The 25,678-nt window shown below is 40.6% G+C and overlaps 2 protein-coding genes across 33 annotated transcripts in view; one reads left to right on the plus strand and one right to left on the minus strand.

Annotated features, from left to right (window-relative positions):
* Positions 1-64: 64 nt before the first annotated feature.
* On the minus strand, positions 65-18,175 carry NFYA (nuclear transcription factor Y subunit alpha). Of its 24 annotated transcripts, none has more exons than XM_083619666.1 (10): positions 18,042-18,175; positions 12,711-12,829; positions 11,624-11,704; positions 8,824-8,970; positions 7,386-7,517; positions 7,117-7,222; positions 5,780-5,928; positions 5,357-5,530; positions 4,402-4,503; positions 65-3,122 (listed from the first exon to the last, which is right to left on the minus strand). In XM_083619666.1, the coding sequence occupies exons 2-10, from the start codon at positions 12,783-12,785 to the stop codon at positions 3,069-3,071; spliced, it is 1,020 nt and encodes a 339-aa protein (XP_083475792.1). In that variant the 5' UTR covers positions 12,786-12,829; positions 18,042-18,175; the 3' UTR covers positions 65-3,068. The 24 variants fall into 24 exon arrangements, with proteins under 24 accessions (XP_083475792.1, XP_083475808.1, XP_083475790.1 ...); XM_083619682.1 differs by having other exon boundaries at positions 5,780-5,946; XM_083619664.1 differs by having other exon boundaries at positions 11,621-11,704.
* OARD1 (O-acyl-ADP-ribose deacylase 1) overlaps positions 18,136-25,678 on the plus strand; it is a gene marked incomplete at its 5' end in the record, with an annotated part of 41,391 nt that continues 33,848 nt past the window's right edge. The window contains 6 exons of one of the 9 annotated variants that reach the window (XM_083619699.1): positions 18,424-18,563; positions 18,916-18,976; positions 21,066-21,210; positions 21,558-21,616; positions 23,121-23,233; positions 24,527-25,062. In XM_083619699.1, the coding sequence (XP_083475825.1) occupies positions 18,950-18,976; positions 21,066-21,210; positions 21,558-21,616; positions 23,121-23,233; positions 24,527-24,629 (447 nt within the window). In that variant the 3' untranslated portion in view covers positions 24,630-25,062. Of the gene's footprint in view, positions 18,977-21,065; positions 21,211-21,557; positions 21,617-23,120; positions 23,234-24,526; positions 25,063-25,678 lie in introns of those variants that run through there. The other 8 variants (XM_083619698.1, XM_083619706.1, XM_083619703.1 and 5 more) reach the window with 8 other exon arrangements.

The following is a 25,678-nucleotide window of genomic DNA, read 5'->3' on the forward strand; positions in this document are numbered from 1 at the left end:
AGTGATTATACTGTAAGTGATTACAAATAATGATAAATAGTAATCAGACTCGAAGTCAACAGCATATTTTATAAACATTTTATTGGCTGAATAGTGTACACAGTACTTACAGTTGTATCTATTAAAGACAAAATACACTTCAAAATGCAGCATAAAAAATTATAAACTTTTGAACTATGTACAAACTTTGCCTTACGGTTTCACAAATATCAATACTCCAATCCCCATTCACAACCCAAGAAACTGATTTTTTTTTTTTTACATGCAAAATATTTGTAGAAGTTTAGCCTTGGAGGTTTCTACGCCAACCCTTAAGTATCAAACCGCTTTAAATGGGCTCAATGTTCCAGTGTTTTATAGGTCAATAGAAGAATTTACATTTCCTTCAAACCCACTCCAGCTTTATCCCTTAAGTCTATCCCCAATTAAATATTTCATAGCCTGATTTTTAATTTCCAATTAAGAGTTTGCACTTGGCATTACTTCTGCTTTTAGTTTTTTATCCAGGAACAGAACATTTTGCAACACGTTGCAGTTTGAGACTCCTAATGTTAACAAATATTCTGAAATAAGTTTGACCTACACACATGAAGTCTAAGACATTGGTATAATAGATCCTATCAGGACATTTTACACCATTACAGAAAAACCTAACTATAGACCAAAAATTAAAAAGGTGTCTGCACCATCTACATATAGGTATCAAAGAGCATTTTTCTGTTTTTAGGTTGAAAAAGGTAGCGATGGCTTGGTCTTTTTAAAGATGCAAATGTCATATTATGATTTTACACACACAAAGAATTAGGAGAACCTTGATTCCCTTACCATCCCAGTCTGCAGTGATAAAACTGATAACTGAAAAGGGAAACACATGGAGAAACATCTTTAATTCAGACTATACAGTATTTCCTCCTCACCATGTCTATCAGTATCTCAGAACGTACCAATGCTTTAGATATTTACAACTGAAAAACAGTATTAAAAAAAAGTATTCACTGTTCCTTCACTAAGACTGGATATTTTATTGTAAAACCAGTGAAAAGAAACACTAGATGACATGGAAATAGCCTGTTGAAGAAAACTACAATGGTAATCAAAGGCACCCAGGATGCTGGCAAATTCAAAGAAGCAAACAGAAAGGCTAATGGGGATTAAAAACAAAAAGGTTTAGAAACATGCAACCTGCACAAAGGCTTAAAAGGATAAGTGCAGTTGATACAAAAAAAAGCGCACATCTTTGCTTACAATAACTTATATTAGAGCACTGGAACACCATGTACAGCATGGTGATAAATAGCTTAAACTCTGCTCCACATCTCACTTTACGTTGTTTTCTCCAAGCGCATTCTAGAGTTTGACATCACACTTGCGTATCGGTTGCCTTAACATTTCATTGGTTGGAATTAAGTTAGCCAATCTGAAAGCTGCACTGTTCTAGTCCACTGGATAAGCAATCTCTGCTGATTTACTAGTACCAATTATTTTCTCTCAAATCCACTCTCCTGAATTATTATCTTTTTATGTCATGAAAAGGGGGCCTTGTGAAGGTGCCCATATCCAAGCTATTTCAAATCAAGTGACGAATGAGTTCTACTTTTTTTAACTAGGGAGGGCACCTCATGACACCTGTTCTGATGCCACGAGATCCCTCTTAAAATCTTAACAGTCAACTTCCAGGCACCTTCTTTTTTATGCAGCCCCTCAAGTCTTGCTACTGTAGTTCGTCTCCCATCTTTCAGAGACGAGCCTCCTCCAATCCTCCTTCACTCTCAATCTCGGTAAGCAATGCAGGCTTAAACATAAGCCTGTGAATATAAAAGAACATAACATAGTGCTAGCTGGACCTCATGGCATTGCCCAAGCAAGTAGCAATAAGGGAAGAAAGAAAATCTTGGGAGAAGTGAAAAAGGTAGCAAGTGATGCTTGGCAGAAAGAAACTCCACTTCTTTTTTTGTCACTTCGCAAAATGATTAACAATCCAATAATGATAAACATAATGATAAACAATCAAAATGAGGAAAAAGTCCCTCAGAACAGAAAACGAAGGTTACAGAATTAAGTGCCATTTTACAGAGATGATTAAATAAAAAGCTTGAGAGGACTGTTCACGTTAATTCTCATGGACAATGCAATCTGAGCTACAGGAGGATGTTAACAACATAGGGTTTGGTTAGGGCAAAGTATGTGTCACATCCTGAATAATGCTCACAACACTGTATCTAATGCTCTGATATTGGAGAAACTGCACCAAAGACAGCGGCAGTATGTGCATTTCAGAAGATGTGCATTTCTCAGCCTGCAGGAACAGCATGTCAGTGAACTTTAACTGACACACATTATTAGCTCCGACACCAAGATCTATCCCCACCCCCTTCCCCCAACGACCCATGACTGTCCCCTGGGCCACTATACAATTTCTCTGCTATCCAATGGAACATGCATGCATTACCCCAAGTCTTCTAACTTCCCAATACTTTGTGATAATGGATTAATTCTGTCACAAATAGTTGGCGACAGTTTACGTAGGACAGTACGCTGAGAAAAACTTTCAGTGTTGTGTCAAGAGTTCTATTACAGAAGATGCTTCTGCAGTGGAAAGATGCGTTACCAGAAGATATAAAATCTGAGGTTGTGGGGAGCAGTGGGGACCAAGGCGGCTACATTGAGCTCTGGCTGCTTCAAATATTAGCATTCCTGTGTGGTTCAAGAGCCATGGCTTCCAAATGGTGTAACTAGCCCTATTTCAACCTGCTAGTTATTGCTGAGGCAGCGGCAGTTTCAAGCTGTGCCACACTTATTGTCAAGGATGTTAAAGCTCTGTTGAGTCTGACTTTTCAACTCCCTGGTCTGAACTGGGTGGGTTCATAGGTGTTTCCATGTGCTGAGTCCACTGCAGTTAAAAGTCTAAGACAAACCACTCACTGAGAGTGTGGCATTTGTTCTTAAAACGAGAACAGGCTGTGCATATGGCAAATTTTCCCATTCAGAAGTTTGTTTGATAGGTAGGATAGGGAACAGCTCCAGAGACACAAGATATTAGTCCAGACGCTCTGTTCTTTAGCTGGCTGTTAGGATACTCTAATCATCTGTGTCATTGCTTCTTCGTTTGCCTGGCTAGGATCCTATACAGATGAGGAGGGGGGAAAGAACAGTTTTGTAACCTGCAGCCTCTTCATCATAGCATTTAAATACAAACAACAACAGCCTGCCCTTTAAGGTAGACACCCAACTGTTTAGAGCTGTGGCTATAGCACTGAACTAGATGTGGAGGAAAGTGTGGGTTTGTTTGTATTATTTTTTTACCCGCTCTTCACCATAAGGACTGATGGTGGGTTTAATCATACAATTCAAACAAGTAAAACAGTTCTAGACAAACGCAGCACAGCTTAGGTTAAAAGCTCTCTCTCGAGTCATCATTCTCTGCATTTCTGAGGGTGTCAGAACTACCAAAGGATTCTCTCTGAAAAAAGAAGTACCTAGTAAGAGTTTTGTGCTACAGTTTACATTTGAAACATGTCAGTCATACAGCTCCTAATAGACTTTGGCCTATCCGGAGCAAAAGGAATCAGAATATTTCAAATCAACCATGATGCAGCCCATGTAGCTAATAAGCAGCAGTCAGACTGCTTCCCCACCTACCATGAAAAGTAAAAGCAATTCTATAAAACAAACCAGATTAGCTTGTCATATTTAAAACTGGGGTTGAATCTTATCAGCGACAGCTTCAAGCCACAGTTTTGTTGGTCACAAGCTTGTCTGTATAATGATGCAACTAGTATTGTACAAGAGCATTATTATGTTATTTTAAAGAGTATATTAGAAATTAAGAGTATTTTGTGTGTGCCAGATTATTAAGTGGTATGCACCAGTGCCCACAGTTATGTGTCCCAGAAAGTATAGCCCCCAAAACTTGAAATGCTGAACCATCCCAGATCAATTCTAGTTTTTACCATAAGAGGAAGTGGATCACATCTCCACAGAGGGCAAAATCCAACATTGCATGAAATGATTTCCACTTGTTCAGCAGGCCTTCACCACCCTCTCTTCTCCCTACAAAATCTGTTTGATGGTCCCACAGATCTCCAGAGCAGACTGTGAAGGTGTGCAGAGGGGATGAGAGAGTAGCGAAGCCCTGCTTACTGCATGAATAGAAGTCTGTTCTGCTTCTGCATGGACAGCACTGAATACCACCCAAAGTTACTTGTAACTTAACAGGGTTGGGAGATCTCTCTGAAAGCCTCAGTGGGAACCAGGAAGAATCATCAGCACTTTGAAACTAGGTCTGCAAGCTTAGCAAAATTATTAGAGATGTTGCACAGAGGTTTTCTTGGAACTGGCTGCAAATAAATTGGGAACATATGTATGCAAACTCTGATTAAAACAAAGGAAAGTTTTGCTCACCTGCATGTGGGGGCTATCCTTTTCTTTCGGTGAAAAAAACCGTCCACCTTCCCCCCGCTTTCTTGCCATGGCATGACGATGTCGGGACTCATGCAGGTATTTCTGCACAGAAAATCACAAAGTTGTAAGGATGTAAGTGATCTCATATGTGCATGTGTGTGACTAGATCATCCACTTTGTACCACAAGCAGAAAGCAGGCGCAAAATGCAAAAGAACCCTTCCAAATCTACAACATGGAAATGCAGCGAGACACAAAAGCCCCACTCCAGCTCATTGAAAGCAATGGAACTTTAGTTGTTGCTAACCTGTTCTGTTAGTTTCAGCTGGACTTTGCCACAACAAAGATTTGATGACTTGAGGTCAAAGAGCAAACATCCCCCCTGCCTATTCTTTGCCCCCAAATGAAACCAAGAGGGGAAAGAGCACTCCAGTCCCCTGCTCAAACTTCTAAGAACATGTATTAAAACTTTCAATCTAATTGAAAGTAAATTTAAATAAAATAATTTATCTCAGTTTTAAAATAGTTATGGCTGTGGCAGCCTGTGCCATGTCCCCATGCCTCAAGTTAATGGGGCTATCAGGGAACCATCAGCTGCAGCAAGTGTAAAGTTGTTCTCCACATTGACCAGATGTGATTCTCCTTAATTTCTAGGAGAATAGCCCTTTAAATAGTGGCCTGCCAACCAACATTTTCCAAATCATTAATTTATACTATGTCTAAATGAACCCAGGACTAATTCTGCTTCAGTGCTATAAGGAAGAAAGCTTCTGGGGGCCAAGTCCAGAAAGCATGTTCTTTGAGCCCAGTATGATTAAAATATTTGAAGTCTACTGTAACTAAGCAAAGGAAAACGAGGGGGATTTCTATAATAATAGGAACATAGGCAATTTTAAGGACACACAGAAAATGTTACTCTTTCTCTGCCTCTCATGAACGTTAGATCATAGCCTTACCCTCCTCTCTTTTGGAATTTTCCCTTCGGCTTCCAGCTTAGCTCTTGCTTGCCTCCTCTTCAAAATCCGATGGTACTGTTTCGCATTCACGTACAACGGCTCCTCTTCAAGCATCTCAGCTCCAGGCAAAGGTATTCTCTGGATGGCTGGCACTGATCCAGCACCAGGTACCATCTGCATGAAGGGAAGGGAAGAGATTAGTTAAAATGAATACATCTCTCCGCACCATATTCAATTCAATGTAGTCCTGAATATACATTACAGAAAGCCAAAGATCAAATATAATTTCCTAAAATATATAAACCCCTGCTCCCATTATGAGCAAAGCAAAAGGCTGCCCAGTGGAATAAATCATTTATTCTACAGATTCAGTGCATTAGATTCAGCCAAGAAATGGGGTAATTAGAAAAAGACAATACGCACCATGACCATTCCACCTGAATTAACCACATTTCCAGCAACAGGCAGCGTCACAGTTACAGTTCCTTGTCCACTGCTGGTTGTGTTGGTGTTGGCGCCAGTCTGAACTATTTGTGCTCCAGCCAAACTGGCTGCTGGGATGGTGATCATGCCTGTAACAGGGACTGTAACTTTAAGGAACAAAAACAAAAACATACACAAACACAAAGATGAAGGGAACATAATTAGTCCCACTTCGGATTTTATTCACTCTGCCCTGAAATTTACCTGTGGATTTGAAAAAATGAGATTTTTTTCAGATATATTAATAGATTAATCCACATCCATGTGCTCCTCATACAACACAAAAATAAAGACTTCTGCCTTCCCACCCCCAGATAAGAATGCAAGAGATGGAGTATGAAGATTTTAACTTCCCCTTGGTAAATAACTGAACTAACACCACCACCGCAAGAGGCAGCAGCGTCTAGATTGGATGGCTTTAAAAGGGAATTGCATGTTCATTCATGAAGGATAGGCATATGAAGGTCTATCAGCCATAACTGAGAAATGGAACTTATCTAAAAGGTAAAGAACAGTTAAGTCCAGTCGCAGACGACTCTGGGGTTGCAGCACTCATCTCGCTTTACAGGCCGAGGGAGCCAGCGTTTGTCCGCAGACAGTTTTTCCAGGTCATGTGGCCAGCATGACTAAGCCGCTTCATGCGAAACCAGAGCAGCGCACAGAAACGCTGTTTACCTTCCTGCGGGAGCGGTACTAATTGCACTTTGGGGCGTACTTTCAAACTGTTAAGTTGGCAGGAGCTGGGACCGGGCAATGGGAGCTCACCCTGTTGCGGGTATTCGAACCGCCAACCTTCTGATCGGCAATCCCTAGCCCAGGGGTAGGCAACCTAAGGCCCGGATGCGGCCCAATTGCCTTCTCAATCCGGCTTGCGGACGGTCCAGGAATCAGCGTGTTTTTACATGAGTAGAATGTGTCCTTTTATTTAAAATGCATTCAGGGGAAAAAACCTATTTTGGTATTTCAGGAGACTGGGAATTTTGAGTTTCACTTCAGAAACCACACAATAGACACCATGGGGTAAACATCCCACACTCCTTCATAATTGCACACTCCTTCCTGAGTATACAAATGTTGTAACTATGAACATAGAATTGTAGGTTCTTGGTACAATGATCCTTACAAAACAGGGTTACAAACGTTCATCAATTTTAATGGCATCACCTTGGTGCCTAAAGGCTATAAAAAAGCAAACAGTATGTATCTTGCTCTGGTAACCGTCAATTTTTTTAAAAAAAGAAAGTGAAATAGTATACTGTGGCATGTAGAATTCCTACCTTGTTGAAGAATTGTTCCATCAGCATTAACGGGTTGATAGACAATTGTCTGTCCCTCTGCCGTCTGGGCTACTTGTTGTCCCTGAACTGCAATTTGTGGCTGTGTCTGCAAATTAAAAACATCCCATGAGATGAAACACTAAGCAATGCAAAACTACAATGCCTTGGGACTTCCTAACTTCACATTGCAATTCAGATGTGCCAAGATCAGCATTCCTGTTTGTTTCATTTCCCTCAGTGCCCCCTGCAATCTTCCTCTTTTATGTTACCTGTGTCTGGCCAGCAGTAACTGCTGTCTGTGGCTGCTGGATGATGATTTGCTGAGTCTGGCCCTGCTGACCCTGAACTTGCACTGCTTGACCACCCTGAATCTGAATCTGACCAGGCTGGACCAACTGAATCTGTGAAAGGAAGAATCAGCAGGACAGAATAATCAGATAAAGCTAATAAAGCTAAACTTAACATTGACAGTATATATTAGGCTAAGACAATCAAAACATGTAAAACCAAATCCGGTACTAATACCTTTAAAATGGGAGGCAGAAATTACTTCTGCTCAATGATAAAGCAAAGATGGGAGATTTGTCTGTGACACTTACTATATCCCATCAGGACTGTAACAATGGGACTATTAAATAGCAGGGCTAGAACAAGACTTTAAAATCCTAGGAGCCAGTTATCACATTTCAGCAACAAAATCTCTCCCTTTCAGTCCTAAGCAAACACGACCATGCATATGATACAAGACAGTATTGTAGATAAAGCAACCAGCTTGAAAGAAAAGTAGCAACTTCTTTGTCTTCCTCTAATATAGAACTGAAAAACTGGGACCCCAGTGGTGGGAACAACCCAGAGAAAATCTACAGCTGGATCAGAGGAAGGCCTAAAAAACAAAACAAAAAACTTTTCATTCTCCCAGGAGTGAAACACTACAAGGGCAAGTGGCAGCGGTTCTCTCTACTAATACTTTCTTAAGCTATTGCTGTCTTTGCTGGTAGACCATAAACTGGGTTATTTAGTTTCCAGGCAGGTGGAAAATCTTTTACGTATACTTGAAAAGTTTTTCTTCTCTATAATTCAGTTTTCACACTCATTTTTAACATAGGAAGCTTCTACCAGTAAAGGTCCTTCCCATCATTTCAGCACAGCAAGACAAATATTTCTTCTGAATGCACCTCTATATGGCAAGAAACTACAATTTATGAAATCCATTAATTTCTGCAAAGCAAGGCACATTGGAGATGTTACTATGAAGAGGTGCAATTCAGGAGCAATGTTCACAATGCAAAACCTGGTAAAAATTGCTGTGACTTTACACAAATACTACTGTATGAAACACAGCTAAAATTATGTTAAGAAGTGAAGGTCTCTTCTAAAGCCAATTTCCTGTAATTTCTATTATATATCATATTTTTGTAGGAAGTATTTCTTCACACGACGCATAATTCCTATATTGTATTTGCCCCCAGCAGCACAGATGGTTCTTAAAAGGAATTAAACTAATACATCAAGAATACCAATAGCTGCTAGCTAAGACAATGAAGAATAGGCCTGTGTGAGCAGCAGCTTCATATATCTGATCACCAGATGATGAGGTCAAACAGCAAGTGATGGCTGCCTTTGTTAATGCACTTAGTGAGCTTCCTTGTGGTATCCAGCAAGCCACTGCTGGCTTTTATTACAGCTCATAGATTTGGGCATACTGACCTGCTGAAGTCCTTGTGATCCTGAAACTGGAACTTGCATAATGGTCTGACCTTGACTCCCAGGTACAGCCTGTACCATGATTGGCTGACCAGTTGATGTGATCAGCTGGCCTCCACTCACTTGTACCATCAGTGGCTGGCCCTGGACCTAAAGAAATGGACAAAAGGGAGAACCACAATGAAATAGAAGTCCAATAAGCCTCTTGCATAATGCATTATGATCTACCGTTCAAGCATTGTGGAGAAGACCCCAAACACAGCAGTAATGAAGTTTCATTCATGCATCACCTCAGGCTCAAACTTCCAGCAATGACGACTTTAAAATGTTTGGTTCAAGGAATTTCTCAAATGCACAATTACATCAAATCTAAGAGAAAGAAATAATTCACCACCAATGGCTATGCCGATAAAATATAAAGCAAATGGCCTATATAGCCAGAGACCTGAAACTCTGTAAGGAACTCAAGTTTGCATATCTCACTAACTCATTAAACAATATCATATCCCTCAGCACATCAAATGTATTGCAGCACAAGGCAGCCTTTGTCAACCTAGTGTTCAATGGATGCTGTAGACTACAACTCCCACCAGCCCAATGATGTGAGTTGTAGGTGAAAACAGCTTGAAGGCACATTTATGAAAGCGGAGATTAGCTTTCACAGGCTGGATCTCACTTCACTGTTTTTGGCAGTAGCTCCACATTGTCTGTAACATGTAGTTCTGCCCTCAGCCATGTTGGAAAAAAGGAAGACCAAGAGTGTTTTCACCTCTGCCTGTCTTATGTAGCAGTTTGCAACATGAAGCAACCAGAGCTCAGGGGAGAGACAAACACTACCTAATCACTGAGGTCTCCAGGCAACTCACATAGCAAATAAGTATTAATAAACTGGATATATGATTTCTAAGAAATATTTTATATCATTTAATAGAAATGATCCATTCTTAAGGAAATCAGCCCTGAGTGCTCACTGGAAGGACAGATCGTGAAGCTGAGGCTCCAATACTTTGGCCACCTCATGAGAAGAGAAGACTCCCTAGAAAAGACCCTGATGCTGGGAAAGATGGAGGGCATAAGGAGAAGGGGACGTCAGAGGACGAAATGGTTGGACAGTGTTCTTGAAGCTACCAGCATGAGTTTGACCAAACTGCGGGAGGCAGTGGAAGACAGGAGTGCCTGGCGTGCTCTGGTCCATGGGGTCATGAAGAGTCAGACACGACTAAATGACTAAACAACAATATAAATGAACCCCAAGAGGTTTAAATAAAATATCCAGAGCAAAATATTACTACTTACCATAAAAATATATAACTAGATCGCTTAATATACCTATCAACAGAACAGGGCAGTAAACTTTAGAATCCAGGGGAAGCCTGCATAAAAGTGTGTTTTCAATAAGCATTTAAATATAACTACTTTCCAGTTCATGGACTGCAGGTGGGAAGATAACCAGAAGGCCAGCCTTTTAGATGTGAAAAGGTGGCATTCCACTGATTGTGTTATAACCAGGAAGATCTTAACAAACTGATCATGGGTATGTATAGGGGGAGAAGATCTGCTAGGCATCCGGGTCCAAGGTTGTTTGAGGTTGTATACGCCAACAGCAATACATGAACTCAGTAGTGAATAAGCAAACAGTTCCAAGTAGTCCCTTGGAATTATGAGAATGGAGTATGACACATATAGTACTCTAATTTGTCTTTAGGAGCTTTGATTACTATGTGAGCTACCTTGAAACCTCAATCATTAGCTTGTGCTGTGAGGGAAAACCCAGAGTTTGATGGGCCATTATCCTGACACAAGAAATATTCTTATGAATGAATGGGCTTTGGACTAGTTCATGTAGAGTTACATTTCATTTAGGAAATGAAAGAGTAGTCAAAAACAGAAGAAAAGAAAGCTAAAGTGAGATGTATATTGACAAACATATCTGCTGTAGAAATCAACAAAAGTCAACTCTACCTTTCTCAAATTCTACAATAAAGTTTTCCGCAGTCTTAGAATGACAGGTTGGAGAGCAGAAGAGGAACAAAATATATAATCCAGGCGAAGTCAAGCAAATGCAAGCAAGCCATTTTAATTAGTTTACCACTCAGAATAATAAATTACTGAATACTAATTCAAATGCTCTAGCAAGCAAAAAAAAAAAACCAACCCAAGTCAATTCAAGCCAAATTAGAAACAACACCATTCAAGAAAAGAAATAAAAACATCCACAGCAATCCTGGCATATTTAACCAAATGAGATGATGTTCACAATGACATTAATAGTTTCACAGAGCACAAACCAGGGTTTGAAATATACCTCCAATGGATGTCATCTGTTTTTGTTTCATTTTTTAAAAAAATCCAGTTTACAGATTTTCTGATTAGAACATAAACATTCCATTATCTATACTGGTCAAGCAAGATTTTTTTTAATTTTATTTAAAAAAGTGTGCCTTCTTCAAACAACGGACTGGGTGAGGGGAATCTGTCACTCTCTCAACATGTATAATTTCATCTAGATTTTCCTTCCCAAAGAGAGGCTATAAGAAAGGGTTACTCATCTTTGTATTTGCGAAGTAGAAGTTTCATGGATCTGGACTTGCTGCATGCGTTTTTATCTGCAAGGTCAGTTCCAACCATGTTAACTCTAATGTTCTCTACTGTTAGCATAAGCCATAACCGGTTACAGAGCGAGTATACTGCCACTATTTTTCTGTTCCTATTTCAAGCCCCAGTGCAAACACAGCATCAAACATGAGGTGATGGGGTGATTCATGCAGTGCTCACATAAACACAACAGATAGGACACCACTACCTGGAGGGTCTGGACTTGCTGGCCTGAGGCAGATGCCACCTGGGCCTCAGTCTGCAACTGGACAGCAGTGACACCGCCCTGCTGCTGGGAACAGGAACAGGAAGAGCTTAAAACTTTGCAGGAGGAAAGGAAGAGTTCAAGACAAGAAATAGCCTTACTGCAGGGAGAAGGACAAGGAGTCCTGTGAAGGGGAGTTATCTGGTTCATCTCCAGTGTTTAGACCGAGACACAGGCTGAAAAAAGAACAACACTGTACTGCTGTTGCCCCCAGGATAAATATAAAAGCTCTTCAAAGTTCCTTATAATGAGCAGCAGGTTTCATGAGGAGCACAAAATAAATAAATAGCCCACTGAAGGTCTTTATACAAGACCTTGAGAGTATACTCTCAAGAATAATTCTGAATACTTTCTCACTGCATGGAGCCTAAATCAGTGCAGCCTTAACATTGTGGTGTCAGGACTTTTCTCAGAAAAAAGCACATACACATAAGAAAATGGTAGCAAGGTAAGACAAAGGGAAGTAAAAGTCTATTATATTTTCCACTTCATACTAAAACAGCACCTATTCCCTTACCTACATATTGCTACATTGTGTTTTAAAGCTTAGAGTTGGGTTGAAGGACATCTTAATACAGTACTACACAAACAGGATCGTAACACCTTTACAAAAATGACCAAAACACCTACCTACTACAAAAAAAAAAAAGTCAACAAAGATTTCATTGAGTGATGCTGATGTCACTTAAGACTGCATAAGTCACTAACTATTCATTTTTCCGTAGACTCTAATAAAACTTCATAAAAGTAACAGCTTACACACTGTTGGAGAAAACAAGAACCACTTTGGGGACTGGGTGGGAACAATCTGGAAAAATACAAGTTTGAAAGACAAAATGTCCTGCAATTATTTATTGTGCTGCATATTCTTAATATTTAAAACAGGTATGGAGTTTTTGAAAACACATACACATATATCTCTGAATAACGTAATAATTAGCAATGAATTAGCAATCTATTATTGTTGGCCTCTAAAGCAGAATTTAAGAACCAAATGCATGAGTTAGCCACCCCAAGTAATTTTCCATACCTGTTGCTGAATTTGTCCAGCCTGCACCACAATCTGTTCTGTTGAACTATTGCTGTTTGCTGTGTACTGCTCCATTGTTTTTGTAGTGCCAATCCTCTATTCAGTCCTCAACTGGAAACCTAAAAAGCAGAGAGAATTTCAAACAATGATCAAGATCTGAATTCACTTATGATAACTACAAATGTGTTAGGATACCTGAGCAGAGTCCTCCTTTCCTTCAAATAATCCCAGTGTTAAATAAACTTTAGCACGATACATTTGAGATAACTCTTGTGCAGCCAATACAAATAGTGAATGTAGCTATGGAAGGGAATTTCAGAAAGACAAGCTTTCATCTTTTTTAAATGGTTAAGTTTCATTTTTGTTTTTTATACAGTTTGGCTTAAATTTTTCACTTAAAAGCACCTTAGGCATAAAAGATTTTGGATTCTGCATACCCAGATTGTTGCCTGGACATTTCATATAATCTGCATACTACAAGAGCCTATCATTCTGTATTTTTGTGCTGTTTTTGTATATTATATATTCTGTTCTTCTTTTATGCTGCTGCTGAGATAATCTGTATTTATTGTTTATCTCTAATTATTAGGATTGTATTTATATAATTAATTTGATGTTTATGCTCTGCAGGTATTATGCTACATTTGTGTTGTATGTTGCAAACTATCCTGTGGTCTTCTGATGAAGGGTGGCATAATTTTTTTAAAAAAATAAACAAATTTTATTGATTTACAAGGCTCTTTACAACTTGGAACAAGGATACCTTAAGAACCCCAATACGTTATATTCCTGACCAGTCACTGAGGTCTTTGAGAGATTCACTGTTAATGCCTTTCCCACTAATGGTTCAGATACACATCTTCTCCACCAGGAGCTGTAACCAATTCTGTGGTGTTTCCTCCTGGATGGGATCAGGCAGGACCCCTCCCTATTGAACAGCTGGTGTTTGGTTAATATGTTTTCTGTAGGCAATTTGAGTTTTCTGATCTTATGGTACACTGTGTAGAAACTGCAGTATTAAGCAACATTTACAATTTAAAACACAAAACACTATTTCCATGGCCTTAACCCAACAACCTCCTATCCAACAATTTCCTATCTGAAAATTCAGATACAGTCACCACCACACCAGGTGACAGACTGCATTCTAAAGTATTTCAAAGTAATAAAGTTTATAACACACTCTGTAATTTTCTCTCCAAAATGCCCTGTTGCAAATATTTATAATGCTTTCAACAAGAACTGCACCCAAGATGATGCGACAGAGAATTTGAAGCAAGGATTGCCAGAAGAGATGTTTCAGGCAATAGGATTGGGGTGGGGATGGAATGCATGCTCTCCTAGCCCTGTTCCAGTGCTACTCAACTGTGCAAGCTGCACCAGCAGCAGGGCTTTTCTGTCCTACAGGTAACACAAGCACAAGACTACATAGCAGAAATCTATGCCACAGCTCTTCCCAAAATTGGGGCAATACTGATCTGGGAAGGAGTCCATTGCAGATTCTGCTTATGTGTTGTGGGCCTCCTGATGATACGTTAGCAGTGGGTAAAGAGTCACCTTTCAGGGGGTTCCATACTGCACAACTAATGTCAGAACGGACTTACTGCTTCTGCTTCTATGGTAACCTGGAAGCAACTCCAACTATGGAGTCTCCTGTACCTTCTTCCCTGACTACCTACTTGCTGATCTACCTATTACTTCTTTCCCCCTTAGCATTACTGCTGTCTGGAACCCAAGCAGGACTAGGAGAAACCCACTGTCAAAGGCAGGCAATCAAACCCAGCTGTTAACCTACTAGAAACTGAAAGCTGGAGATAAGATGACATAAATTTACTCTAAGCTTAAACTCACACTCACCAACTGGCAGCAGATACTAGAGCAACCTCCAGCAGAGCCAAGCTGCAAAGTAAACTGTGAACAAGCAACAGCAGGATCAGAAAGGTGTGATAGTATTATTTGGGTGGCACTTCAGCTTTTCTGAAATGTTCACATCACCTCAGGATTAATCTTGGAGTTAGCTAAGGAAGCAATCCAAACACCTGCATAGCAGGTTTAAGGCAGCAGCCTAGCCTCTGCTGCATCCACAACCCTACTGCTCATGCTGGTAAGGGAGAGAAGGTTGTTGAGCCACCTGATAATCTGAGATAATCCAATGAATCCCATGTTAGTTCAGCCCTGACCCTGCTTGTATTTCCACTATTTCCAGCAGTAGCTTTGGCCTGTCAACTGTTTGGTGGATGCGCTGAGGTCCTCCCTCACTGGTAACTAAGCTCCCTGGAGGGACACTTCCGCCTCATCCAGATGATCTCCAGAATAGCTGATGATGAGCAAGGGTGCCCTGCCCATGCATTCATTTGGACAAAATTTGGAGAGCAGGACCCCAAAAGATGGCAGGTGAAGAAAGCGCATATATTGTATTAAACCATCTAACTAAGTTGATACACTCAATATAAGGTGCTACACTCAATATGCCAGCAAGTTTGGAAAACTCAGCAGTGGCCAGAGGATTGGAGAAGATCATTCTACATCCCAATCCCAAAGAAGGGCAGTGCTAAAGAATGCTCCAACTACCGCACAATTGCACTCATTTCACACGCTAGCAAGGTTATGCTTAAAATTCTACAAGGAAGGCTCAAGCAGTATGTGGACCGAGAACTCCCAGAAGTGCAAGCTGGATTTAGAAGAGGCAGAGGAACCAGAGACCAAATTGCAAACATGCGCTGGATTATGGAGAAAGCTAGAGAGTTCCAGAAAGACATCTACTTCTGCTTCATTGACTATGCAAAAGCCTTTGACTGTGTCGACCACAGCAAACTATGGCAAGTTCTTAAAGAAATGGGAGTGCCTGATCACCTCATCTGTCTCCTGAGAAATCTCTATGTGGGACAAGAAGCTACAGTTAGAACTGGATATGGAACAACTGATTGGTTCAAAATTGGGAAAGGAGTACGACAAGGCTGTATATTGTCTCCCTGGTTATTTAACTTATATGCAGAATTCATCATGCGAAAGGCTGGGCTGGATGAATCCCTAGCCGGAATTAAGATTGCCGGAAGAAATATCAACAACCTCAGATATGCAGATGACATAACCTTGATGGCAGAAAGTGAGGAGGAATTAAAGAACCTTTTACTGAGGGTGAAAGAGAGCGCAAAATATGGTCTGAAGCTCAACATCAAAAAAACGAAGATCATGGCCACTGGTCCCCTTACCTCCTGGCAAATAGAAGGGGAAGAAATGGAGGCAGTGAGAGATTTTACTTTCTTGGGCTCCATGATCACTGCAGATGGTGACAGCAGCCACGAAATTAAGAGACGCCTGCTTCTTGGGAGGAAAGCAATGACCAACCTAGACAGCATCTTAAAAAGTAGAGACATCACCTTGCCAACAAAGGTCCGTATAGTTAAAGCTATGGTTTTCCCAGTAGTGATGTATGGAAGTGAGAGCTGGACCATAAAGAAGGCTGATCGCCGAAGAATTGATGCTTTTGAATTATGGTGCTGGAGGAGACTCTTGAGAGTCCCATGGACTGCAAGAAGATCAAACCTCTCCATTCTGAAGGAAATCAGCCCTGAGTGCTCACTGGAAGGACAGATCGTGAAGCTGAGGCTCCAATACTTTGGCCACCTCATGAGAAGAGAAGACTCCCTGGAAAAGACCCTGATGTGGGGAAAGATGGAGGGCACAAGGAGAAGGGGACGACAGAGGACGAGATGGTTGGATAGTGTCTTCGAAGCTACAAACATGAGTCTGAACAAACTGCGGGAGGCAGTGGAAGACAGGAGTGCCTGGCGTGCTCTGGTCCATGGGGTCACGAAGAGTCGGACACGACTAAACGACTAAACAACAACAACAAGTTGATACAAAATATATACCAACTGTGTTTCAGCTGAGATGTCGGATGAATGTGACACTTCCTATTACAGCCAAGTCTTCACCTCTTTGTTTCCAGCAGAAGAATGTTACAGATTTCTCACTTTATGAAGATAGATCGGGTACCTGGCAAACACCTACTGCCACAACTCAGGGTGGATTACATTTTAAATTTCAATTCTTATGTTCTCTAAGAGCAACACAAAGATCAATAAACATGGCTGCCAAGAAACGCTTGATAACATTACTGCACTACATCTAGAAGGCAAAAAAGCAAGAAAAACATTGCCTGAATATCATGTTGGCAATGTCTATCAATTGCCTACAGCTACGGTTAATAGCTTTCCTCATGAGCAGCTTTTTTTAAAAAAAGAACTCTTCTCCAAGTTTAACTAGAATTCTGAAGTTATATACATATCAGAGAATACATATAGCTCCCATCACTTACAGTTCAACCCTAAATCATATAATGCGTTTTGTTCCATGTAGGTATAGGAAACTCCATTGATTTCTACTAGATTTCATTCTTACATCATTCATAGGATAATGAAATCATTATCACAAAACCCAATGGAAAAATAATTGAACTGTAAACATGTAATTCAGGCAGAGGACAGATCACTCCTTTGTAATGCAAACATGTCAGCTAAGATGAAGTTTAATGCAGAAGTTTTGTTTTTTGCTGTAGGAAGGACATCACAAAGCCACCTCACCTCATCAAATTCACACAAAAAAATGTGGCTAAATTTCTAATATGAGAAAAGAAAACATGCTATTAACAGATACTGAAATCTAGCATGACAAATAAGGGAGAGATGCCTGCCTTTGTGTAGCGAAAGGCCCTATCACTTGCAGTACTGGGTCTCAGCGAAGAGTACTTTTTTATGACAAAGGCCAGAGCTGGGCCCAGAAACAGGCAGAAAGGGTTCACAGGGGACCCTGAGCCCTTTGGTTGCCGTGATCAGCATCCGAGCAAAACTGACCTCGTTGGGCAGTGGTAGGCAGCCACACGCAGGGTGACGAGTCCCGCACTGGGCACAGCCGTGTCAGCTTGGAGGGAGAACCGGAGGCCGCTTTCCCCCTTCCAGGAAAGCCACCCCCCATAACACGACTTCCCCTGGGCTCCCTCCACTTTCCTCCTCAGCAACCTCACCCCCAACCCAGCGAGGGCCACAAAAGGGCATCCCAGAGGTTTCTCCGGCGGCCCCGGGAGCACCGCGCCAAGGGCGGAACGGCACCGACTATCCCTCCTCGTCCTCTCCCCATTGGGGTGACCCTCCCGGCTACCCCATCCCGCCTCAGCGCACGATCCGGGCGCCCAACGGGCCACATCCACTCGCTGCCCCAGCGCTCGCCCAGCCCTAGCCCGCGCGCGGCCTTCTGACTGGCCACTCGGCCCCGCCAATCCCGGCTCTTGGGCCGGCGCTCGGGGGCTCCATATTGGCTGTTCGCACTCACCGTGCCTTGCTCCCCCGGTTCGGGTCCCGCTCTGATTGGCTCCGCCACCGGTCCCCGAAACCCAATCAGCGCCTCCACTCAGCCGCCGCGCAAAATGGCGCCCAACCCCCGACGCCCAACAAAGAGAAGACGAGAGTGGCCTCCGCGCAGGCGCCGCAAGAAGAGCTCCTCCCGCCGAAGCTTGCGCTGGTTTGAAACTCTGCGCGCACGCGCTGTTGGAACAGTCGTGCGCTCCCTCGTTAAATCGCCTCGTTGCCTTCTACTTTTAGATAGCTTCTCTACGCATGTGCAGGGCAGGATAATTTGTGTGTGTGTTTCCTATGGTAATATGTGCTCTGAGGCGATACCATAGAGTTCTCTGCCTAGAAAGGCATACGTATAGGTAGCTGCCATTTTGTATCTTACGTTTACGGGAAACTGGAGGGCCTCCCCTCCGCCGGCCAAAACAGGCTGGAGAACGACGTTACACGTTTGCCCTTGCACGTTCTCGGTGGCGGACAGCGCCGCTTTTTCCCGGAGGGTGTTAGTAGCTACCGCTTTTGAAACAGGCGGAGGCGCCTTCCGTTGTGGAGACGCCTAATAGCTCAGCAGCCGTTAGGGCAGGTAGTGGGAACAGGGGTCAGGGGGACGCTTCCCGCTTTTATTTCGCATTTACCTCAGAAGGCTCTAGGCATAATAATTATACCGAAGCTCTTGCGAGGCTATCTGTTAAAAAAGCCCCCTAAAGTAAAGCCGGTGGGGGGAGCCCTGATTTGATAACCCCCCCCCCCGCCGCAGGGTCTCCCGTGCCTCGATTCGTATTTATTGTTTTGGGGCTGCTGTTGCCTGTCATTCCTGTTCGTTTTTCCCATAGGAATTTTCTATTTATTTCCAGTCTTTACACCTGAAGAAATCCTGGAAAGCCCTCGATGCTTATGGCTGCAAAAGGAGAGCGAGTGCGTAGTGGAGTCTTTCCCCTCCATTTGTTATAATGAAGCAATTCTGTTTTGCTGGTGTTGGTGCCTGCTGTTTTAGTTCTCGTAGCAGGAAAGCGGGGTATCCTTATTGTAATTATGTGCAATCCTATAGTTGTGATGAAAGGAGGCGAAAGTTTAGGTATTTGGTTTTGATGGTATATTAAGCAAATGTATTCTCAAGACTTACAATTTGCTTGGTACGCTGCACCTGATAAGGAATACAGTACTGGACTCGGTTGTTTCCCTTAACACAGCTTTGCCTCGAAAGCGCCGAGAAAAGGTTCTCAGGTTCACTGGTGCACTATTGGGGCCGTACAGTTTTGGATCCTGCCTGACTGTGACTGCCATCTAATGGGCTCGTCAGGAAACTGTTCACTCAATTGGCAGTTTCAAATCTAATATAAATAGGCACTTCCCCATGTGTTGAACAAATCCTCTCGTAGTCATTACAGTTGTCTTTCATAGGTGGTGATCAAAAGGATTCTATTCATTTTCTTGTAAGCTTTAGGTTACAGTACAGTAGATGATAGAATAAGTTCAGATCGACACACACAACTTCACAATCTGACCGTTGATTATTATTTTGGAAATGGTTCTCTGTCAGTCATGTTCACCTGTTCTATCCTTGTTGATCCTACACCAAATGCCTTTAATAGAATAAAACACCAAGTATAAAATAGCTGGCATTTTTGCAAGTTAGATTAAAAATGCTACTAATTCTCATGATGTTTCCCTCTAGCTCTCTCCTCTTAAAAAACAAAGCAAAACAAAAAACCTCCCTGATAGCCATGTTTGTTTTCAGCCATTTGGCTGAAATTTTTCATTTGGCCTTGCTGCAAATATATCTGCCAGGTTTTCATAATCCACATTTTATAATGTAGTAAACTTAGAAGATTCAGACTCCTTGGGATAGGTATTTGAGTTTTGAATCAGTGTGATCCTAGCTTCCAACTGTGCTTTGGGTGTTTTCCATTTTGGCCTGTATAAGAAATTAATTCCCCTTGATTGTCAGACTTTGATAGCACTCAAAAGAAAGCTGTCCAATTCATGTTATTTTCTGCAGATTGAGGCTGCAATTTGAAGCAAATCCCATGGAGAACAGAGTGGCTTCTGTGTAAACATAATGAGGGTCCGGCTGATAGACATGCATCTTAGTATGAACAGAAGCTCCTGCTTTTGTTGTGAGTTTAGCTTTGTCATTCTTGTAGCTCCCTGTGTGCAGTAGGTCATTAGTTGGAAATTGTCTGCGACTCCTAGCAGGAAATACTGTGTGGTGGTTTTAGAGAGCTTTCATACTTTTGACATTGGCTATATTGCTGAAATCAGGCAGCCAGAGGAAGGCTGGCTATTGCTAGTCTTGAAGTTATTGTACTGATTTTATGTTAGGTAGTACTGTTTCTAAATGAAATCACATAATTAAAACTTAATTAGTGGCTACCTCATTTATTGTGTAGTTGTATAAAGACTTCTGGGTTTCAGATGAATCAGGGAATCCCCCCCCCCTTTATAGTGAAGGTTTGCAATTTTATGACTGGAATGTGTTCTAACTTTAAATACCAAGTACTGTACTATGAACTGGTAAATGATACGAGAATACTCCAAGTAAGTTAAATCTATAGAAAGAGATGGATAAATTAATTAGCTATCTCCACAGTATTTATGTGTAACATTTATATGGCTCACAAATAACTTAGAACTCAACAGCAATAGAACTTAATTATGAAGACAAAGTCCTAAGCAGTTATTCTAGTTCTAACCAAGGTTTCTTGTAAGCAACTCCCATTTGTTTCAATGAAGCCTTCAGGTAAGTAATTTCCACTGTCTTAAGGGGGATTTACTCCTAGGTGAGTGTGCATAGTTCTGAGACTGTAATATTTTGCACTCATAAGAACAAGCCTTAATTATTGTGTTGGGACTTGGAGTAAAAATTCACAGGATCAAAGGAAGGTGTCAGTGACTTAGATGGTGGCACTCTTTGTGATACTGAATGTTGCCTGGTGTTCTGACTCAAATGCCTTCTTTCTTTCTTTCTTTCTTTCTTTCTTTCTTTCTTTCTTTTGATCCTCAGATCATGTATATAAAGGGGGACCTTTTTACGTGTCCTGGAACAGACTCCCTTGCTCACTGCATCAGTGAGGATTGTCACATGAGTGCTGGCATAGCTGCCATTTTCAAGAAGAAGTTTGGTGGTGTTCAAGAGCTCTTGAACCAGAGTAAGTAGTAAAGGAAAAATAATGCCTAATGTATAAAAAATAGAACCTAGGTTCTTAATACAGTCGTACCTTGGAAGTTGAATGGAATCCATTCTGGAAGTCCGTTCAACCTCCAAAATGTTCGGAAACCAAAGCGCAGCTTCTGATTGGCTGCAGGAAGCCAATTCAAATGATATATTGCCTACTTTTTATGCCCTTTATGAATAAATGTGTTGAGGTGTGTGTTTTTGTTTGTATGTATATGTACGCAAGCACACATTGGGGAGTAGGGTGTCAAACTGGGTTTTTGACCCAGGTGACAAAAAACCTAGTTTTCGCTCTGTTAAAGATGTTCTAATTTGTTTTAGAAAAGAAGACTGGAGATGTGGCTGTTCTGCAGAGAGACAATCGATATGTGTACTATCTGGTAAGAGCAGGGCACATGATAAAGGTTTGGGTACATGAACTGATTTTAGCAGGGAGATATCTGTCTGTATTAGTATTTCTGCTTCTTCATTTGTGAGTGAAAGATAAAAACACCCTTAGCTTAATGACCTAATCTTGCTGCAACGCAACTTCAGCAACAGCTTTCACTTACATAGGCCTTTCATTAAGAGTTCAAGTGCAAACTGCTGCAGAAATTGAAGTTGCTGTTTGAGTGGTGTGTTATTTAGTAAATTTCAGAGTAGTCTGTACCATCCAGTATTCAGATGATCACAGACAATACCTTTGCTTGAAATCTTATTTGAAAACACACAGTGATTCAAGAAGTGGATGTATTCACATTTGTGTTATATTTGTCTGGAGCTAAGTTGGCAACTGTGTTAAATGCAATTTAGCATGATAGATTTCTTCCCTTTTAAAATATCTCTTTATATATTTACATAGACAATTAGCTGTCTTCTCTTTTTGCTGTTATACTATGCTTCATTAAGAGGTTCCTGGCGGTGTGAAATTTGTTTGTTTATTCAGTTGAATCATATTCTTCAAAAACACTCAGGAGCTGAAATATTTGCTTCCTTGTTTGTAAGTTGCATTTGTAATACAAAGTATGGCTGGATTATTCTGTCACATTCTTTCAAAAAAAGCTATTTACAAATAGGTATCAGCAGGAATAGTAACTTTGCAGGAGACTTTAAAAATAAATCAAACAAACATAAATCAGAATATTTACCTGCAGAATCTCAGTGTTTTTAACATCGCAGGGACCAGGTTTTAATGTGTGTGTGGCAGCTATAATGCCATTTACACGTCCCACTGACACTGATGCAAATTGCAAGTACCGTATTTTTTGCTCTATAAGACTCACTTTTCCCCTCCTTAAAAGTAAGGGAAAATGTGTGTGCGTCTTATGGAGCGAATGCAGGCTGCGCAGATATCCCAGAAGCCAGAACAGCAAGAGGGATTGCTGCTTTCACTGCGCAGTGATCCCTCTTGCTGTTCTGGCTTCTGAGATTCAGAATATTTTTTTTCTTGTTTTCCTCCTCCAAAAACTAGGTGCGTCTTGTGGTCTGGTGCATCTTATAGAGTGAAAAATACGGTACTTAGTTTTGAGATTGCAACCTGAAGGCCCAGATTTTAGCAAAATTTAACATGTCTCAGTTTGCTAGTCCAAGCAGCCAAATTAATGATCTAGATTCATGTGCTCTATGGTTAGTTTCAACAGTATTGGCTAAAAGTACCTAATAAATGAATGAGGCAACACAATCCTTTAAGTGTCTACTCAGTAATATATCCCACTGAGATCACTAGTCTCAGGTAATTTTGTACAAGATTTCAGCCTAAGACTGCAATCCTAAATATGCTTACTAGACAGTGGGTCCTATTGAATTCAGTGCAACTTATTCTGAGAAGGCACGTGTCACATGGGATGTAAAGATGCCTAATCAAAAGTATGGCTAATCTGCACTTAACCTTGCACTTTCTTTCAGATTACAAAGAACAAATACTTTCATAAACCTACCTATGGCAATTTACAGAAGAGTCTGGAAGCTATGAAACTCCACTGCATGAATAATGGCGTAACTTGCATTTCTATGCCCAAGTAAGCAAATTTGATAATACTGGAAAATTACTGCCACATATTTTGGAATGTTCATATGATACACATATCTTATATAGTAAAATTTTATTATTCTTCGGAAAATTTCAAATGCTTTAAAATGTACAGTGGTACCTCGGGTTACAGACGCTTCAGGTTACAGACTCCACTAACCCAGAAATAGTACCTTGGGTTAAGAACTTTGCTTCAGGATGAGAACAGAAATTGTGCAGCCGCGGCAGCAGGAGGCCCCATTAGCTAAAGTGGTACCTCAGGTTAAGAATGGTTTCAGGTTAAGAATGGACCTTCGGAACGAATTAAGTTCTTAATCCGAGGTACCACTGTATTCTATATATATTTACAGATGACATATGTGTGAAAGAAATGACTTTTTCTACTTCGTTTAAGTTTACAGTCTAGAAATTAAGGAGGAGAAAATGAATATATTTGAGGCCAACGTATAACACTGTGTTTTGGAGCAGATTTATGCTTTTTGAGAAAACTCTGCTCTGACCACCTCTGAGTTGATAAAAATATTGTGGAAAACTTTAGCAATTGTTAGAACCAAAGCCTGGAGTATTATATAGATGATATGCTGAGAAATCTAGACATTAGTAATATTTAGATGATCCAATAATATGTCTGTTTTAGCTTGCTAACTTTCTTGCATTTGAGTACATACTCTGCTGCAGTTTTGAGGGCAACTAGTTATTGATTTTATTTTTTGTTGCATGTGTAAATGGATGTACATCTTGTTTTGATGTTTCATTCAAATCTTGATTTGGTTATTGTTCAGCGGACTTTGTGTTCTCTTTGCATGCCTGTTCCCTCCCTTTCTTTTTAGTTTATGGTGACCTCTAAACTGGGTGTAAGTACTTCCAGTTCAGATTTGGAGACATAATATGGTTTGCAGTAATCATAGTTTGCCTGATATGGATGTTATGGCATACTATCATTACTGTAAAGCAGAAAGCAAGAGGAAGTCAAAGCATGCAGAAAGAGGAGGAAATGCAGCTGCACATAGCATAGCCCATTTATGATGTCCTGACCATGATTTCTCCATGACCTCAGAACTGGGCACCAATTCATGACTGACAGATCTGGTGTATTCATTTTGTGATGCTATTTGTATGTGAGACTAGTAATAATTCTAACTGGCTTTGCTTGGGAGCAATTACGAGTATTTTGATTAAACTTTATGATGATTCTACAGAATAGCAATTTTTAGGATATTTCTCAAGGGTGAATTGGCAAGAATGAATGTGTGGGAATACTTGGGCATTCTTTATCTTCCAGGATTGGGTGCGGACTTGACCGCCTGGATTGGAATAAAGTTTCAACAGTGCTTGAAGAAGTATTTGAGGATACAGATGTTAGCATTACAGTTTATTCCCTGTAATTATTAGGCAGTTCCTCTGTTATACTGTTGTAATCTGTGTTTGTGACTGATTTGGAAGAAGATGATGGTATGATGTTGTTTCAGTTTTCTTTACTCTTGCAGACATTTCTCACCATTATTAGTGTCCAAGTATGGACAGTGTTTTGTAGAAATTTACAACTGGATCTTTCAGGGATGTTTATCTAGCCAGCAGATGAGTGTGCTTTACTCAGCAGACAAACTTACAAATTAAAAACAAACAGACATAAAGGCTTTGCATAGATGTGTTTTGGTTAGTGTAGCACTTTCTGCTATACAATCCTGTGTTTCAGAATAATGTGAAAACTGTGGGACCTCAGTGGTTAACTGTTGCAGGTCTTATATGCTCTGTTTAAAGTACTGTTCTGTAATTAGATTTTCCTATTCTGTGTAAATAAAATACCTTTTCCAAGAATGAGTGAACTGTTTAATTTTGAACTAGTGTTGTATCTCTTTGTGCACATACAAGGTCTGATATGTACATCTACTTCAGGGCCAGATTTAGGTTTGATGAGGCCCTAAGTACTGAAGGTAATGGGGCCCTTTATATGTCCAGCTGTTCTTTGTCAACAACAAATTGTCGCTTTTTTTTGTGTTGAATATATACTATATGGTAATTTATGGACCTAATAGGTATCTAAAGCCATTTGCACATAACAAAATATGTATTTTATCAAAGTAATTGTTGAACTGAAATACAATTAAGAAGTTTATCTTATATTTTGAAAATGTACATCCATGGGGTTTTTTTCCTTTAAATTTTTTTTGGGGGCCCAAGAGAGTGGGGCCCTAAGCTATAGCTTGTTTAGCTTATACGTAAATCTAGCACTGATCTACTTCTATTGAAATTATTGGGGTATTCTGCATATGTAAGAGCTCTGTGCATATTGGCATACATGTGGAATTCTGGATCAGTTCCATTTAGTCCATTTGTTTCATAAACCAGGTATTGCTGAGCAGCAGAGGAACATATCAATATTAAATAATATGATTAAGCAACTATTAAAAAATACCTCTTCTATATCTGACAT

This window comes from Podarcis filfolensis, assembly GCF_964270895.1.
Source record: "Podarcis filfolensis genome assembly, chromosome: 6".
NCBI classification, from domain to species: Eukaryota; Metazoa; Chordata; class Lepidosauria; order Squamata; family Lacertidae; genus Podarcis; species Podarcis filfolensis.